Here is a 19,925-nt window from a genome sequence, read left to right as displayed (position 1 = left end):
GTTTCTGTACAAAGGTTTCATCCTAAATAAAATGGATTGTGCTTTGCCTGAAGCTCTTGAGGGGGTGTTTGGGGGGAAAAACACTTTGCATGGTTCTTTCCAGCTCTAGGCCAGGTTGAGTGCCTGAGTTTTATAAGCAAGACTCAAATTTCAAAGTATGATGAAATTCTGGGGAAAAAAGTTTAAGTACCTATGGAAGATATAAATAATGGCAGTTGGGTCTGGAAATACAATTTTGCTTTAAACAACTAGAAGTGAGATGATGGTCAGTCTATTTTTCTATACCTTAAAGCCAGATGCTTCTCTGCCTATCACTCTCCAAAGCAGGGGTGACAAACACAAGGCCTGCAATGTGATCAGATCTGGACCGCGGGGCGTCCTGGAAAATGTAAGGGGTCAGCCCCTGTCACTTCAACTCGGTCTACCCAATGAAAAGAGGAAACATCAGGCCAGTGTGGCTTTAACCCTAACCCTAACCCACTCTGTCACCCATGCCCACCTGTCCCACCCTCCCAAGGTCAACCACAGCCCTGATGCGGCCCTCAATGAAATTGAGTTTGACACCCCTGCTCCAAAGGAAGCTTTCCAGATGGGATTAATTTTTTTTGGGGGGGGGGGGTCCCTTACAAAAGATCAGATAGGAATAAAAGCTCGACATAACTTTCTTCAAGTATAACTTTCTGCAATTTGTGAGGAATGCTGGATGCTGCAGTACAGCAACAATTAGAAGGTCAGCAGCTACAAGTTAATTAAAAATATGCCCAATTAGAATACAGGTTTAGATATTCTTTTCAAATGTAACGCTTGTAATAATGTAATGATGACTCAACACGAGAGCAGCAACTAAAACCAGAAAAAAAGCTTCATGCTTCAGAAATTATTTTTAAACATACAAATTTGACTAAATGTGAATGTATTAAAATTTATTGGGTTGCAACTTTATTTTGACATGAGTTTGTCACTCAAATAGACACTGCACATTTAGAATTCTAATATTGCGAAATCACCCTTTTCTGTCGATTTAATAATACATTATTTCAACATCTTTATAAAAATTTGGACTTCACCATTTCATCATGGAGTAATGTGTGTTAGCATTTTGGTCCTTTGGATATTGTGATCAGAAAACGCTTATGTTCATTTAATATAAAACCATATCCTACCTGCTATTAAATACCCAGCAATGAGTGATCATTGGGAAAGTACAGTAACTGACCCATTCACAACAATATATGATCGAATTACTCTGAACTCAGACATCACAGTGCATACTGAACAATTTATTATTAATACATTGTTTTTTACATAAGGTTATTCAAAAAAAAATAATTACAAAATAGCAGAAATTAATGGGCAACACACATGTGGATTAAGGCAACAGGCCAAAATGATACTTGCAATAGACTCAAAGCTTCCATGACTCTGGAAAAAAAAATTAGTGGAGCTGAGTTCCTTTCTCCCAAAGGGAAGAAAATTGGCATTATGGGCATGGAGAAACATGGCTGAGCAGTGGGTAGATATACTTGCAGGCCACGACATTTACTCTTGCTAAACGGTGGCATAATCATAAACAAAAGTAGGCTGCTTCACCAGAAATCCAAATGTTTTCTGTTTTCTATGCTTAAGCATTTGCCAATGGCCCAAAAAATGAATTGGTCTCTTCTAAAATTCAGTGTTGCGCTGACAGAATCTGTCTCATCTTAACTGATGGCTGAATACAAAGATGTCCCAGAATGCCGAAAATTGATATTACATGGATTTAGAACACAGGTAGTCCTTGACTTACGATCACAATTGAGCCCACAATTTCTGTTGTTGAGTGAGAAATTTGTGAAGCGGGTTTTACCCCATTTTACGACTTTTCTTGCCACGGTTGTTAAGTGAATCATGATAGTTGTTATATTAGCAACACAGTTGTTAAGAGAATGTGGCTTCCCCATTGCCTTTGCTTGCCAGAAGGTCGCAAAAGGGGATCACATGAAAAACACCTCACCCACCCCCGGGTACACTGCAACTGTCATAAAGATGAACCAGTTGTTAAGCACTGAAATGCCAATCATGGGGATGCTGCAATGGTCATAAGCCACTTTTTTCAATGCTGTTGTAACTTTGAACGGTCACTAAACGAACTGCTGTAAGTCAAAGACTAACTGTACATTTTCCTTTGCCCTGGTAGCCTGTCCAAATAATCCTGGTTTGTGAAAGGGCAATTTCAATAAGACCAACCCCCAGCCTAGCTAAATTTCCGGCAAAAAAAAAAAAAAGATTACGGCATAAACACACAACATTGATGGCCAATAAACTAAACAAAATAGAAGTCAAGATTTCTCTTGAAAAATATGCTCCTGATATCAAAGATTGTTACCGGTTTGGTTCGATTTTGAGGCATTTACAAGTAACTTTTAGAGGGCGACCACAATGTTGTTAACGGTTATTTCTGCAGAATTACACCTGCTACTGAGATGCTTGGTATTAATTACTTCCCCGCTAGTAGAAACCTCAAAAGTAAATAGTATTGGAAAAGTTAAAAAAAAAAAGAGAGAGAGACAATGTCTCAGGGTTAATAGGCATACTCAGCACGAAAAGGCTTTTTTTTTTGCCATATTATATCTGCTACTGCAATCATTAGAATAATAAAAAAAAACACTAAGTAAAAGCTGGAATTTCGAAAATGTTACCCGCTTTGAGGTACACAAAACTTCAGGAGTGTATCTGCTTACCCCCAACTTCACCGTTGATGACTTTTGAAGTGACTTCCAGAGCTTACAGTATCTTGAGCTAACCTATCCTAAAATATCTAAAGTATAATCCACACAGTGGAGTTTTAATCATCTAACAGTACCATTCCTTTTCCCAAACATTGTATGGTCCATAGTTATTTGGTCCTGGTTTAAGGGAAAACGCCATGTAGTGCCAAGCACCACGAGGGATATTATGAAGAACTTGGCATGTTTTCACTGAACGTTTTGATTCTGCCGCCGCCCCCCCCCTCCCACCCCCATATACAACTTTGGGAACAACAAAAAATCATCTACAGCACCATCTTCTTAAAAGGCACTTTGAGGACTGTTTTGCTTTCAATAAACCGACCGCTTCAAGATGGCGGCACTATCCTGCGAGGAAACAGGTCTTCGGCGTGATCTATAGGCCAGAGGTAATTCAGACATAGTTCTCATATGGATATGAACTAGCAGTACACTGGACAAAGATCTCCTTTCTGTCAACTTTTTTTTTATTATTTACCTCCTATAGAAGTGGTTCTTCAATTTAGTTTAGTTTTTCCAAAGCTCTCCCACTCCATCTGTAAGCCTCGGTGATCTGCTCAGCAGATTCCCACTGGTTACTGAGTTCTAACTTCAGGATTATCAGCAAAACCAAGACCTCAGCATATCTATGGAGAAGTGATGACAGAGTGCCCCGAGTTATCCCCATTTCATTTTTATCTGACGGTGGCATTTTATCTTTAGGTATTATTCATAAATACGTATTGGTATATCTGCAAGAAGTCCAGGAGCTAATTGCCCAACTTTGCAGAAACGTTTAAGGTACACATTGCATATCTAAAAAGTAACTTGTGCCTAGTGCTTGACTTGGAATTTTTATATAGACCAGCCATTATTTGCATCAATCCAGCAAACACACACATGCTAACTGCTTATGGATAGGAAGCAGAAGTTATGGCAGGATTAGGTCCTGCCCTGACCATCCCCCTGCATACCAACAGCTAGCCCTATTATCAATGTCAATTTAAAGTGCCATATTTGGAAAACTGAAGATGATAAACAGAGCGCTTGGGGTTCGGATTGGGTTTATACAGATTAGAAATATAGCTTCCCCACCAACGCGCACACAAAATTAATTTCTAAAGCGACTTGTGGAAAAACCAGACAACATAATCATCAAAAAAAAGCAGTCCCCAGAAGAAAGTTACAAGGAGTTAAAAGTTAAAATCTTACCCAATGCCTCATCCCTAAACAGAAGAAACACAAGTTGTCCTCAACCTATGACCGCAATTGGGACCAGAATTAAATTGCTAAGCAAGGCAGTTGTTAAGGGTATCGCTGCAGTAAAGCGAATCTTAAGCAAATCCAACTTCCCCTGTTTGCCTGGGAAGATCACAAACAACGATCACATGACTCTCGGACACCGCAATTGCCATGAATGCATGCCTGTTGCCAAGTGCCTGAAATTTTTATTATGGAAATGCTGAGATGATTATAAGTGCGAGGACCGGTCATAAGGTACTTTTTTCAGTGCTTCCCCCCCCCCCCCCAGTGCCGTTGTAACTTTGAGCAGTTGCTAAATGAATGGCGGCAAGTTGAGGATTACCTGCATATTTATTACCTAGGCATTTATATTGCTCCAGTCAAACCATCTCCGAGCAACATACATTTCCTCCATATAATATTTCATTAAAAAAAACACAAAAAGGAAGTCTTCTCAACTTGCTTCCACAAGCTGGCCCTACGTCCTTTGGACCAGTGTTTCTCAAACTTGGCGACTTTAAGTCCTGTGGACTTCAACTCCCAGAATCCCCCAGCCAGCATAGCTGGCTGGGGGATTCTGAGAGTTGAGGTCCACAGGACTTAAAGTCGCCAAGTTTGAGAAACACTGCTTTGGACAAATAAGCATTCCAGGATTCCCTTCGGAACCAGACTTCCCATTCTCATTGGAAAAGGGAATAGAGCTGTCTTTATCTCTATTCCTAAGGAGGGCTGCCCCTCCTCAAGAAAGCTTATCCTCGGGACCCCTTTTAGGTTAACTAGCGCTAGTCCAGAGTTAGAACTAGTAAATCCTGGATCTTATTGGACAGGCAAGGTTCTATACTGAGTAAGCAGTCTAAAAACTATATCCCCAGTTCCTAACCTCAACCCTAAAGCTAGCCAACATCTTAAATTGCATCTGGAAAGTGACCGCAAACCAGGGAGTAACATCTTCAATAGATGTTAACATAGGCAAACCACGGTGTGTCTAATTATTACTCAATTGCCGCGTGGTAAATGGTCCTCAAGAGCAGCTCAGGCAGCTCCAATAGTTCTGAGAGAACTCTTGTTCCATATCCAATTGCAATTAACACACAAGATGAAGTTAGGCAACATCTCTCCTGGCCACTGCTTCTAACTGCTCGTTGAGTAGAAGCCATGATTTCAAGGAACCACCCAAACTTAGAACCCGCTATCCTATATTGCTACCCACTACTTCCAGAATCTGTTGGTTTCTGAATCAGCAGCCACTAATTTTCTTTTTATGGGATGATGTCTAAGCCCATTTCTTTCTATTCAGATTTTAAAACCATCTAGGAACTAAGACAGAACTTCAACAGCCCTGTGGGTAAATATATCTTAAGTATCCTCTGGATGTTGGATATTTCACCCAATATTGATAGGTGATTCACCCACAGCTTCCTACAGATATGAAGAGAGAACTGAGCAGTGTAGTTCCTCACAGCTTAAGACCTGAATACTAAGCCTCCACTCCAAATCAACTGAACCAGCCAGAAGTTTATTACACCGTGCCCCCTACTCCTAACCTTCAAAGGAGATTGTGATGTTGCCATCTCCTTCCCCAGTATCAGATCATCAAGTACCATCAATGCAGTGTCTGTTCCATCCCCTGCCCTTTGCCCCATCTCCTGAACACAAACAAAAGAAGGAACATTGACTCCCCACCAACAGTTATACCATAGTGGGGTCAAATAATGGCTTTCCAAGGAGAGGTGGAAGTGAATGTATCCTTGGAAGAGGGGGTGATGCCACTTCCTTTGGAAAGACAATGGTGCTCTTCTCCCAAGGATGAACTAGCCTTAACTCATACCTGCTATTTCCCTGGTAGCTTTCACCAAATGAATTCAGCCCACAAGAGACATCGCAGAAGAGCTAGTCCACTTCTTTGGGATCAACAGGGTTGAAGTGGCCCCAGATAACTTCACAAAATGATCTCCAAGTCATCGCTACTGGACACGGCCACCTGACACCAACCTTGAGAAAATGTGATTTTTAACCTTCCAGATGCCTTGCAAATTCATCATAGCAGCCTACTAACTGATCATCCAGCCCATTTTTCCCTTAAAAGACCCAGGAAATCTTAAAATAAGATTGCTGGAAGTAAACCACAGATTTGATCAGCAGAGATTATAGCTACGCTATAAGTTTGCACCTAACCTGATTGCCGTGTTGAGTCAGAACTGCTCTTCATTGCTTTTCAGTATTGTTCCAGGCATCTCTTCTGCCGCTTCATCTCCCAGAGCTGCTCAACATTTCAGAGAAACCTACTAGATCAGCAGAGAAGCTGTTGAGGCACAATCCCATCAAGGATCACTGCTACTGCCTTGTTCTAGAGGTTGACAGTGCAGTACCCCCCCACCAGGTCAGCACAACGACCGCCAAGTCCCTGAGGAAGTCCCCAAACATCCTCTGGAAACCAAGCAGACCCACCAGATCCACAGGGGTGATGATCCACAGAATAGGGACATACAAAAATAAAGACAAAGAACATCTTGAAACAGTTTCATTTGTAATTTTAATGCATTTTTGCAAGAAACTGTCTTGAGATGCAATCTAATAAAATAGACTTTAGGTGCATGAAATGCAAAATAACCACCACATTTTGTTTCAAGCCTACAATAAACCCACACATTCTGTGAGTTTTGCCCAACCGTTTCAGGTCAGCCACAGTCAACAGAACCAAATCCCAAAACGCTTGGGTTACTATGGATCTGGGGTAAAATTAACCAAGTTCGTTGTATTTAAGTACAGTGACAATAAAGATTATACTTATACTTAAATGAAGTCTAGACAGGGCAAGTAGAGCATAGCTGGTGTGCATCGTCCCCTCTTGTCCTTGGTCCCTCAGCAGGTCCCAGCGCATGGTCTCCCATCCCCATGCCCCCCCCCTTTTGTGTCCCTCATCTCTCCATTGCAGGCTCTGTCTAGAATGACCTATTTTACTGGCCTGAATTGTCCCCCAATTTTTTAATGCCCTCCCCTTCACCACTTTTTTAAATGAGCTGGGCTTTTCCTGTTCTTCCCCTCTTACACACACTTCTGCCTGAATCAGCCCTGTTTCAGTCCACCCTCCATTCAGTCCCTTAGGATGGCTGCCCATCTTAAAATGCAACTCTGGGAGGCTCAAGCAAAACAGTCCCATCTTGCTATATGCAGAAACTAAAACACCTCAAATATGCATGCTTCAAGTTTGGACACAGACCACGGAAACCAGCTGATCCAGGTGCCCCTCAGCTGTTAGCAATATTATTCATCTATGTGGTTTTTTCCTTCAATCACTCAACTTCACACAACCAGCTATTTATCTCAAATTCCATGCCCAAAAGATCCAACAGAATGGAGCTTTAGGATGGATATCTTTTGGTAGTACATCGTTCAGCAACTCATGTTTAGGTAATATCATGCTTGGCTGATGTGATCCTTTCTGCTTCTGACATTTTGGTCATCAGAAGGAAGGAAGGATCCCTTCTCATGCAGCCAAACTGGAATAAATGGACACTTTGCATGACCTATTGACCTATGGCACAGAGAGAAAACCCCTGTCCCCTATAGCATATTTCCTTAGCTATATTTTCTTGGTGGACCTTCCTTCTCAAGTATCTGGATTGGGTTTGGGGAGAGGACTGGAGACAGAGGCACTTGCATATACAGGAAGGATCCATAGGGTTCTAGAGCCACCATTTTCGCCAAAAAATATGCATACTAAAAACAAAAGCCAAATAATGGATATTGAAGACACTTACCCCTACACTCCCAGTTGTACACAGGTTGAACAGGCAGCTCTAAGACTCTATAGGCTAAGATTTCCATGAAAGCACATTAAAATTCAAGAAAGCTTTTAAAACTAAGAACATGTACAAAAATAAGTCCATATACTCCTGTGAAAAATATACTGGAAACTGCCACCACAGATGAGGTACCATTTATTCCCCACCCACCCTCCCAGCTCCATTGCAACGTCAAAAAATATCTTAAGTCTTTTAAAAAACAAAAGAATAATATCTGTTTTATAATCTTGGTTAAAACAGCACCCCTTGTTATATCATACCATTACAAAACAGAAAATCAGAATCTCACATCTTAAACACAAGCCTGAAATCCTGCTTTTCTCTGGCCTCGTGCAGTCATTGTCCACCTCCGTTTAAATAAATATAGCAGCTATAGTATTGTAAGAAGTGTGGCACCCAACGCCAATACATTGATATTGTACTATGAATGTTTATCGGCACTTTACAAAGATAGTTTCACAACTCTTAATGTTGCCAGGTTTGATTCTTAAATGAACAGATCCCCTCCACATGAAAACCATTTCACTGCTTTAGCACTCTGCATGAATTGAAAAGATGCTTTTCCTGTGGCCTTTGACTTGGCAGGAAGGAGGAAACTGACAGGCAAGGTTTGCAAATTAATCTGCTTAGCAGTGGGAACAGAATAAGAAATACATATCATACGGCATCAAGATGTAAACAATTTTTCCCCCCAAAGGAAGCAAAACTCAAGTGTCTAAAATAACCTTTTAAAGCGCTTCTAAAAAGCTAACTTGGAAAATAGTTAGGGCATGAATTCCCACTGAAGTGGCAATCCCTAAAACAGAAAAAAAAAGTTTTAATGTAAGCGTTTATGAAAACATGCTATCGCCTTACCATACGTTCACCCAGAACAATACAACTGTGAGATTCTTGGTGTCCTCTGAGCTTGGCTGTTTCCTTGCAGATGTTTCATGACCCAACTAGGTAACATTGTCAGTGCTAGAGAGGGAGGGAACTAGATGTGACCTAGTTGTGTCATGAAATGTCTGCAAGGAAACAACCAAGCACTAAGGACCCCACAGTTCAAGCCTGAGCTCCAGGTGTCCTCTTCTGTTGGTATAATAAAACTTACATTGAACTCCAGTGAGGTTGGACAGCCTGGGTTGATAAATGGGGCATGTCTTCTTTTGGACAAAGAGATGATAGACAAACATGAAGGCATGTCCCAAAACCTGAACTTCATAGGTTCTTCCCTGTGCTGACCCTCCCTGGAGTCATGCTGAGAACGCAAAGGTAAGCGCAGTATGTAACACATCCTCAGCTAGGACACTTTTCAGGCCTGGGGTTTACTTGTAAGCTGAGTGAGTTGCTTCTCTAATCAAAGTGATTTCAAGTGCATTCATATTGTGCCCCTTTCCTGCGAGTTGGAATAAACTCTGCTAGACCAGATACGTAGTAAATGCTCTTTGAGACACCATTCTACAGAAACCCAAACCTATCCTTCAAAACATGGCAGAAGGTTAAAGGATCGTGACTGGGGGAGCAAAATGGGCTCAGATTAATCAGCTCTCCATACAAGAGATTGGCAAAGAGTGGGTTCTTTTAAATGCAACATGGAGGTCAGTAAACATTCTTCCACCAGTCAAATGGTTTTCACGTGGAGAGTGCTTGGTTAGTTTCAGCAGGGCTGGGTTATTTAACAATGCCCAAAGGAACCATCTGCAGTACGCATCTCTGCATATATAATATAAAACCAGTGCAAATAAAGCAGACAAAAATGCAGTTTACGTGTTTACAAAGTGCAAAACGTTTCCCCAAACCCTGCCATTGAGTCAAAATGTTCACCTCCGACAATAAAATACTTTGCTTCGGATGTCAAGTGGAATGAAACAGAGAGAGGCCCACCTACCAGATTCACATCTAGTGATCTCGTTTCTAAAATGTATCCCACCAAGCAAAATAGCGCACTCAATTTCAAAACAAAAAGCCTACACAATCAAAAAAATAGCTTCTTAAAGACTCCCTTCCCACCCACCTGCATTTTAGGCTTGGCCTGATTTCATTGGGACAAGAGATAGACTTCTGTAAAAAGCTTTGCTGTAGAAGGAAAATACTCATAAAATAAAGGTTCAGCAAACAGAAGTCCTGTATTAAAAGGCAGCATTAAACGCTGGAGACAAAGAGCAGCACGAAGGAGCTTGCCTTTTTGATTTAAATAATAATAATAATACTCCCCTATTGTAAGGCTTTCCTTTCAAAATTGAGGCTAATTTTGTCTGTTTAAAAGCTCAGATACGTCCATTTTTCCATCATGAAAGGTGTAAAATGCTGCTGCAGCAAAAATGGACAGATTATTATTATTTTTTCCTTTAACGGCTTATTGCACTAAAAAGATAGCAAAAACAGGTTGTCAGTCCCTTAAACAAAATAGTTATGTCTCTAAACATAAAAAACCAGGTTGCCGAAACACCCACTTAAATTAAAGCATTGTTATTTGTCTAATAAATATAAAAGAGAGAGGGTGGGGGGGAAGTACACATATAGATATGCGCGGTCACATTAAAGTGAGAGGAAGCCAATCAACTCATCTGTCTCCTTTTTAAAAAAATACAAAACAAAAATAACTCTCTACTTCATCACGACGTGCCACCTAGAGAAACGAAGGAACATGTGATGTCGCCAGAAGCTCGGAAGATACAGGTAACAACACACAAGAGGGAAAATTAGCTGAAACCTCTGGACAAGCAGAAAGCAACAACACCATTAATCCGGCCAGCCTGTACCAGTACTTCTGGGAGAAAAGTACATGGCGAATTTAGTTCCATGATGGAAAGCAAATGGAGTGGTGCGACTCCCAAGCTACGCAGACAGACATGAAAGGCAGCAGTTGGCTAAACTACACAGGGAAGTATTAAGTGCAAGTACGCACACTCTTTCCCACAATAGTGATGGGGGCCCGTTCACGCAAAGTAACACTTGTTCTGCTTGCATTCAAGCACAGTCAACCATGGAGGGGGAGCCGGATGCCACCCCCGCAAGGGTACAAAACAGACAAAAACACTTTTGCACACCCATCAACCCACTCCCACCTCAACATCACTTGCATTGCTCCTTTAAGTTTTAATACCCTTTGTGTTGTTGTTGTTGTTGTTGTGGGTTTTTTCTTTTTTTTGTTTTGTTTTTTTGCAGAAAGAGTTGTGCTGCTGAGCAACTTGAGGTAAAGGCATAAAAAGGATTAGACTACTCCTCCCTCCCTCCCAACCCCCCCCCCCCAAAAAGAAACACAGAGATCCAAACGCACAAAGGAAAAGAGGATGACAACAGCACTTCCCATAGGAAGCTGCTCCGAAAGCAGTTGGCTGGTTTCATATTGCATAAGTGGCGTGTTCTTGGTGAAGTAAACAATCTTCCTTGCATCAGGACAAGGATAAGGCCTGCTCCCCGTTCCCACAAAAACAGAAATCAGCCTCAGCAAGGCAGAGCTGCTCCCTCCCCCATTCACCAATTGCTCTGGAAACATACACTGTATGTGACTTAATTCTGCAGTTCTTTCTTTCGTGAACAGGTTCCATCTTGTTTTTTTTTTTAATATATATATCTATCTATCTCTATTTTATATTTAGCTAAGCAAAGTACATGGTGCGTAAGGTGTCTTGGTGAATCTGTACAGCCTTAGCGAGGGCTTGGGGATCTCTTCCGTTGCTCTGTCCAGAAACATGGCTTCCTTCGGCACTGTAGGAAGAGGAAAAAGGGAAGAGAGGATGAATACATTCCTGAGGATCTGCAAAGCCCCAGTTCTGCTCTCTTTCCTCTTGGGTTTCTCAATGGACAAGGTCTGGAATCAAAGATCTCTAATATTTTGTCAAACAGACATTAGATCCAGTCGCCAGCAAAAGTAACATTTTTATCCAATATCCCTTTTACTTCCCCCAAGTTGTCAAAGGTGGCATTTTAATATTAGAATTATTGATGGTAGGTTAACAAATGCAAAATAAATCTCTAGAACCAGAGTTCTAAGTAATTCCTTGGGCTATATCTAATGTTTATCGAAATCTGTATCTAAGGTGGTTCTTTGCAGACATGGTGGGAAAACTTTTCATATAATACTGTTGATAGTGAAGGGCAACATAGTGTTAACTATGTAACATGATGTTAACTATGTAACACTAGCAATGTGCTTTCCTTCCTCCCTACATTTACATGCATATGCAATGCCTGTTTACGTATGTTGCAGATCTGTGCAAAGTACCTTGTGTTTGAAGGATCTGAAGCTTAAAACCAATTGTTCTGAACTTACATGCTCTTACAATGTGCAAACTTTACAAAAATGTTCTAATCTTGAAATGCCCCACTTTAAATAAAACTGGCTTCAAGGCTGGGGCAGCACTGAAATGGTTCAAGGGAGACGAGAATATGGCCTTTCAAAAGGGTTAGATGGAACCTGAAACGAATTTCACAGTTACGAGTCTGCTATAATCTATAATTAATCCTTGAATCCACACTGCTTGTCAGGAAAAAATGGTGTAATAGATGAAAGACTATGAGGGGTCCTACACATGCACACTGTGGAATGCCCCATGCTAGATGGGGAACTTTGGGAGTTGAAATCTACCCATCTTAAAGTTGCCAAGGTTGGTAAACACTGGTATATGGAAAACACAATCTCTATTTCAGTACTGATTTCCCAAAGGCCACAGAACCCAACTAAAAGAATGTGCAATGAAGCTGAGCGACTTCTATCCCAAGAAATCCTTTTAAAAAGCCAATGTTGCTCAGAAAATTCTGGAAAACAGAACCAACCTTTGGCTTTTAGGTAGTCATTTAGCTGAGGGAGCAAGACAGGCATTCATTCTTACCTGTCATGTTCTTTGTCCACAAGGTGGTATCTTGCTCTGAATGCTACCAGGTGAGCATAATAAGCTGGTGCAGGTATAGACACGGATCGTGTGCAGCGTACATAGGTGTGGCAGAGCTGGTAAGTGAGCAGCTGAAGTTCATCTGCCGTGAAACAATTGTCATCCCACAAGACGTGATAGTGTGAGGGGCGGCTGGTACCCTAAGAGAAAGGAAACACGACCGTAGTTCAACTCATTAATTTTTGACATCACATTTCTATAACTATGTTTCTCAATCTCAGCAACTTTAAGATGAGTGGACTTCAACTCACACAATTCCCTAGCCAGCAGAGTTGACGTCCAGATATCATAAAGTTGTCACGGTTGTGGTTGAGGTACCCTATTGTATAGCATTCCAAAAGTGCAAAACTGTTCTTTAAATTTATCAGGACAGGCATGGCAATTATAAATGATTCCGAGCCATCTGAGAAAGGGCTCTCATGATGTATTTTAGCTGCTGTGATGCAGTCTGGGTCTCTTCTCATCAATTGGAACTTAAAAGAAGACTCAAAAACTATCTAAAGCAGTGGTTCTCAACCTGTGGGTCGGGACCCCTTTGGGGGTCGAATGACCCTTTCACAGGGGTTGCCTAAGACCATCGGAAAACACATATTTTCGATGGTCTTAGGAACCGAGACACCAATTTTAGGGTTGGGGGTCACCACAACATGAGAAACTGTATTAAAGGGTCGCGGCATTGGGAAGGTTGAGAACCACTTGTCTAAAGGGGAAGGTTTCCCCCTACCCAGTCATTTCTGACTCTAGGGGCTGGTGTTCATCTCCACTTCTTAGTCAAAAGGAGCCAGTGTTGTCCAAAGATATTTCCATGGTCATGTGTCCAGAGTGACTATATGCCAAGATGCCAAGATGTTCAAAATCTATCTGCATCTCTAAAAAATGAAGAAGGTTTATTCTGTCTGTTATTTCAGAATAACCATTTAAATACAAACTTACAATACAATACAATACAATACAATAGTAGAGTTGGAAGGGACCTTGGAGGCCTTCTAGTCCAACACCCTGCCTAGGCAGGAAACCCTATACCGTTTCAGACAAATGGCTATCCAACATCTTCTTAAAGACTTCCAGTGTTGGGGCATTCACAACTTCTGGAGGCAAGCTGTTCCACTGATTAATTGTTCTAACTGTCAGGAAATTTCTCCTCAGTTCTAAGTTGCTTCTCTCCTTGATTAGTTTCCACCCATTGCTTCTTGTTCTACCCTCAGGTGCCTTGGAGAATAGTTTGACTCCCTCTTCTTTGTGGCAACCCCTGAGATATTGGAACACTGCTATCATGTCTCCCCTAGTCCTTCTTTCTTAAGACAACTGGATAGAGATACACGTGTTATGTTGAAATAACTATCTTTTTTTCTTAGGGTTGTTAGGGAATAGATTCCATTAGAGATCATCACTCTAGATAAGAGAAAGCTTCTGTTTTATAACAAATCAAGGTTTTAATACTTATTCTAATAAATGAATATGTATTTTTAAAAATAGCTATGATAAATTAGTAATTTTGCTTTAGGTCAGTCTTTGCTGATTTAATTTTTCTCAATCAAAAACTGGACAAATATGATTTTGTTCTAATCTACTCAGTGACACCAAATTTGGATAGGCATGACCAGAAACATTGGTCCAGGAACTGAATGCTTCATTTTTCACCTGTATTCCTGCATGGCTACAGAGGTAAAAATCAAATTCATAAGGATGCGTGATATCTGTATCTACTGTTGTTCCAGCAGGGATGTTTCCACTTCTTCCAACCTGGAACATAAGTAAATTAAATATTAAATTAAAATGTGCTGTTTTTTTATTTTAAAAAAACTGGGTATATTTCTCAATTCTTGATTCTAATGTCCACATTGCACAAAATATCTTGAGAAGCATTAAGCCTTCCATGTAGCAGTCAGTTTTCAATGCACATTTTGTTTTTTAAAAAGTCAAACTTTAAGCTAACTCAAAGCTATTGATAAATTAATCATACAAACCAAAGAACTTCAGCTAGATCCACAGGTACCTGAGCCACCCACTAGCCAATGCTAGTTGGCAATTTGGGGACCTGCATTTCCAATACAGATTGGGGAAAGGTAACTTGAAGATGAGGGGCTAAAACCTTTTAACAAAACCTAACCAGGAAGTCTCTGCCAGAAATCTTACTCTTGTCATTATTACAGTGTCTTTGATCCTTCCTCCCACCCTCTCCTCCAAGGATATATGGTAACAGCAATTATCTACTTTATAGATCTGCTGCAAGAATGGCAACCAGTATGAAACGCTGCAAAAACTCAACTACTCTGTTTCTGTACTAAGAATGACAACTACAATTCTTGTTTGGGGGGGGGAAAAACTGCTTGGAAAGGACAAGTCTTACCCTTTCTGTCCTATCAGCACAAAACAGCCTCGTATGATGCCTCTTCTGAACCACGATGTATGTTATGCCAGGCTGATAGTCTTTTTCCAAGCTGATACAAGCCTCTCTAATTGCCAGCAGCTCATAATACAACACCTACACAAGAGAGGAATAAAAGGCTTGGTTCACTCGAACAGCGATAAGCATGGGAACGTAAATCAGATTTCTGTTCTGACAAACAAACACACAACATTTGTCATTTTTCAGGCACAACAAATTTAAATGGCACTATTATTCAACTTGGCAACTTACAGATAGGTGGACTCCAACACCCATCTGAAAGTTGCCAAGTGTGAAAAACACTAAGCTAGCAGAGAACAGGATTAAACTTTCTGTTATAACTGGAATTTTAAAAGCTTTTCTGCATATTATCCTTTTTACATGTTTACCCCACCTTTTCCCCTCAAGGGTGAAACGCATACAGGATTACCATTTCATCCATGTGAAGTACCATATTTTTCGGACTATAAGATGCAACGGTGTATAAGATGCACCAAGATTTCAAAGAGGTAAGTCAGGAAAAACAGTTTTTATCCTCCCTGGTCCCCAGGAGCACCCTGCACTCAGCAGGGCTTGGGGAAGGGAAAAATGCCCCCATTTTTTTGCCCCTTTTCCACCAAAACGGGGGCATTTTTCCCTTTTCCCCAGCCCTGCTGAAGCCTGCAGAGTGCTTCTGGGGGGTGGGGGAAGGCAAAAATGCCCCCGTTTTTTGCGGAAAATGGCCTGTTTTTCACAAAAATGGGATGTGGGGGGTGGGGCTTCGGGAGGTCAAACATAGCTATATTCAGTGTATAGGATGCACCAACATTTCCATGCTCTTTTAGGGGGGGGAAGGTGAGTCTTATACTCCAAAAAATACGGTAGGTTGGGTTAAAGGATAGAGACAGATCCGAAGTCACCCAGCAAGATTCATGCTCAAGTGGGTCTTGAACCTGGGTCTTCTTGGACTCAATCCAAACATTTATAGCAAAGCAAATGGTAAAGATTTTCAAAAGGAAGTTCCTAAGCTGAAGGCATGGAAAGTGATCCATGATCAATGGAAGGCCGAGCCCTATTCAACAAGGTTCATAGTAGATTACATAGAAATCATTCAAGCAATGCCCTTATTGATAGATTTTAAGGACCTTTTTGTGGCAGTGATGCTGATAATATTCTTATTCTGGTATCTGACCATCAACAGTAGGGGTCTTGATAATATTTAAGGGCTCATTATGATTTTCTTTTCTCTTGTTCTTCTTGTTCTGAACGCAAGACTTAAGTTCCTTGGCACTCTGCCACTGAACTAATGTTTGAATTTTATTGTTAGCTGGTTTGAAATACCCCGCTAACTATGCAGGACATAAGTGAGATATAAACAGATATTAAGACCTGTCGAAACTGTCCTTCTGAAACTCCGTCACGATAGAAAATGATTCGTGTGGGTTTGAACCGTGTTGATTTGTAGAACTGGATGAGAAGTTCTCTAACCATGGAGGCCAAATCTTGGATGATCTCCTGGCGGGGTTTCTGGACTCTCACTGTGGCACAGTACCTGCTTGGATGAGCATCCATGCTACCTACAACCTGACAGCGAAAAAGGGATGCATGAAAATGAATGAAGATTCCACAGAGGCCATGTTTCAAATGTCCTTTCTTTATACCAACTGTTCAGCTAATAATAATATTTTATATGGCTGTTGCTTACATTTGTCACTTAAGTTGATTTTTTTAGAATGTTTTGTTTTTGATTTTGAATTTATCTTTTCTTTTATAATTAGCACAAACTCCCTCGCAAGTTTATCCTTCCAACAATATCCCAGTGAGTGTTCTGACCCAGGCTTCCTTAAAAAGCATGAAACAGAGTCTTGGTCCTGGCAAAACCTCTTTTATTTATACGACTGTGAATTCCTTTCATTCACAGTCAGCAAGGCTTGGCAAACAGTCTTCCAGAGGAATATTTATCAACATGAACCTTATCTCGCTTGGAGAGCTGCCAGATAATTAGTTTCCAAATACAGGGCAAGGCAACACTTGGCACAGAGGCTCTTATACTCACAATCAGAACTTTCCTCTCTTGAAATGACCGAAGGAACAAAATTATTCCCTGCAAAAGCCCACTCCCCGTTCACTCCTCTTTTGATCCTATGAGAGGGGCCAATCACCTCCAAGATGTGGCTTTACTCTTAAATCGATCCTGCTTTCTTAGTTGTTCTTGTCTTCTGACAGCTCTGTGCATGCACACACTGGGAACAGGCTCCAGCTGTTCCTCTGCCTCAATGCTGTCTAGCTCCCTCTTTGCCTCCAACGCAGAGCCCTCATCTGAGCTTTCCTCAGCCCCCAGGACTGGCCCATGTTCCTCCCCAACCTCCCCAATGTCCAACTTTGCTGCCAGCTCTGGTGGTTGCCGGCGGGCCACAACAGTGAGAGACATAGAATTAAGACACAGGAACTGGCTTAAGTCAATGAATGACATTTAAGGCTTAAAAATAAGCTTGAATCTAGGATTTTCCAGTCTTAGTCTGGCATCTTATAAGATTTATTTTCGAAGTGGAATATTTTTATTTATCTAAATATTTATCCATCAGAATTATTTTGGGGGAAGAAGAACTACACACCTACCACGTGCTTCGTCACCACATAACAAATGCCTTCTCTCCCTTAATAAGATAAATGGACAACAAAGTTAAATCCAATGATTCCCAGAACCCAGGTATGTAGAAACTACAAGTAGCCATAAAAAAATATCATTCCCCTTTACCAGAGACGGTTTTAATCTGCACACAATGAACAATTAAGCAGAAAGAATGGCTGATAAACCCACGAGACACAAAGAACTGGATTAAAGCAATCAAAACAAATTCATTCTGTCTCAATCCAAGTTCCTCAGTTTTCTCATTCAAATTATTTAGGGAGGGGGGAGGGAGGGAGGGAGGGAGGGAGGGAGGGAGGGAGGGAGACCCATGAATACAACATAGCTTACAGCAGCAATGGAAGGCTTCTTTCCATCCCCAGCAGGTGGATGAGTAACATCAGCTCCCAAGAAGATCACTGGTTGTTGGAACACAGAAGGTCTTTTTAAAAAAAAGGGACAAATCAACCCCGGTATTAATATCTAAGTGACGGTCAACAGGCCCTGGGTTACATGCACCTCACATTTGGAAGGAAAGAAAGGCAGATGCTTCTGGCATGTAGCCAGGAATGTAACAAATCTCATGACTAACTCCTGCATATTACAGAATGTGTTTTCTTTGGGGGGAAAAAAACCACATTAAATTTACATGTGAAACAGAGAGCATAATCAGTCACTATAGAGAATGCCCCTTGGGCTAAAGTAAACATCAATGTAGAGCAGGGGTGTCCAAACTTGGCAACTTTAAGACTTGTGGACTTCAACTCCCAGAATTCCCAGAGCTGGCTGGGGAATTCTGGGAGTTGAAGTCCACAAGTCTTAAAGTTGCCAAGTTTGGACACCCCTGATGTAGAGTATCCATTTCTTGCTTGAATGTGCATCTTCTCAGATCTATAATCAGAATTTATAGCAGCATACAGGTAGTTTTCTATTTACGAAGAATTGCTTAGCAATCGTTCAAAGTTATAATGGACCGTCCATGGTATTTACGACCCGGTTCTAAAGTTTCGATGGCTGTCGCCAACCTCATGGTCATGTGACCACCTCAGGCACTCAGCAACTGGTCTGCATTTAAGGCCATTTGCAGCGTCCAACTGAGTTTTATGCCGCCTTTGCCTGAAAACCAGCATTTGCTTCCAGTTTTAGGCTAAAACACCCCATAATGAACCATGGGCTTACTTTACGATCACCAGGCTTGCTTTAAGTTCACCATATTCACTTAACAACCACCTCAAAAAACGGTCGAAAAATTAGGTTAGTCACATGAGTGACCCATTGTACAACTATCACAACGGTTAATGGGCAAGCTCTGTTAGGGGCATAAATTAAGGACTATCTGTATCATTTTAAAAATTCCTATTTGATCACCAAAAACACTTCAAAGCAACCAACTTGATTTTGGCTATTAAAGTAACCAAGTTTCGGAGCCGTGTTTATTACATACATAAAAATTTGTACGTAACATATTGCCACATGAAACATGGCGATTCCACAGAGCTTTGATGCATGTACTCTATATGCCAAATTCTGTGAAACATTAAGGAAGGATTCTTACCGTTGATGAGGTACAAGAATGTTGTTGATTCCTCCCAATTTTACATTAATCTTTAGGCACAAGTTTGAGAGGGTCTGAGGAGACGTTTTTATGACATTCTTGACTTGAACACACTGTGTAGCCATCCCTAGAAGTGTGTCCCCCACACGCTTCACCTCCGCTAAAAAAAAAAAAGGATTGATATGAAGAATCTTCAAAGTTCTAAGGAACGGTTCTAAAATCTAACATTACAGTAACTGTTATCTGCTTACTGGAAATCATGTCCAGTTTTTCTGACCAGTCAACGTTAGCCTTTCCCAACTGATGCCCTCCAGATGGGCTGGATTATCTTCCTTTCAATCATGGGAATTTAAATACATGAATAAATAGACACATCTAGGGGACAGCAGGTTGGGAAGCATCTCGGTCAAAATCAAGGGTGTGCAAAGTTGGCAATTTAAAAGCTATGAACTTCAACTCCCAGAATTCCTTTGTCAGCAGGTTCTGCCTCTGCTGCTGTGCATTTTGCCAGGACTATTCTTTCCTGGAGGTTTTGAGGAATAAGATGGAACAAAACCAAGGAACCTTAGCTCAATGAGGGAGATCAATAGCAGCAGAAAAATCCCATCTAGTTCCCCCTCTAGCCCTTATAAAAACATCCAAAGCTCTCAAAGTCAGAAGTCGTCAGAGGAACAAAGTCCTGAAAATACAGATTACTTTCCAGT

At 41.1% G+C, this 19,925-nt stretch overlaps 1 protein-coding gene across 3 annotated transcripts in view; it reads right to left on the bottom strand.

Annotated features, from left to right (window-relative positions):
* Positions 1 to 914: 914 nt before the first annotated feature.
* The window catches only part of LOC309396687 (protein argonaute-3), a 55,798-nt gene continuing 36,787 nt past the window's right edge, over positions 915 to 19,925 (bottom strand). For 2 of the 3 annotated variants that reach the window (XM_081962019.1, XM_081962021.1), the window contains 8 exons: positions 19,222 to 19,381; positions 18,018 to 18,108; positions 16,427 to 16,621; positions 15,020 to 15,154; positions 14,311 to 14,412; positions 12,610 to 12,809; positions 11,390 to 11,485; positions 915 to 3,391 (listed from right to left, as the gene is read on the bottom strand). In XM_081962019.1, the coding sequence (XP_081818145.1) occupies positions 3,268 to 3,391; positions 11,390 to 11,485; positions 12,610 to 12,809; positions 14,311 to 14,412; positions 15,020 to 15,154; positions 16,427 to 16,621; positions 18,018 to 18,108; positions 19,222 to 19,381 (1,103 nt within the window). In that variant the 3' untranslated portion in view covers positions 915 to 3,267. Of the gene's footprint in view, positions 3,392 to 8,482; positions 11,486 to 12,609; positions 12,810 to 14,310; positions 14,413 to 15,019; positions 15,155 to 16,426; positions 16,622 to 18,017; positions 18,109 to 19,221; positions 19,382 to 19,925 lie in introns of those variants that run through there. The other variant, XM_081962020.1, reaches the window with a different exon arrangement.

The sequence above is a fragment of the Natrix helvetica genome, assembly GCF_964273705.1.
Source record: "Natrix helvetica genome assembly, chromosome: 9".
NCBI lineage: Eukaryota > Metazoa > Chordata > Lepidosauria > Squamata > Natricidae > Natrix > Natrix helvetica.
Note: the sequence above shows the minus strand (reverse complement) of the source record. Positions and strands in the feature narration are given on the sequence as shown.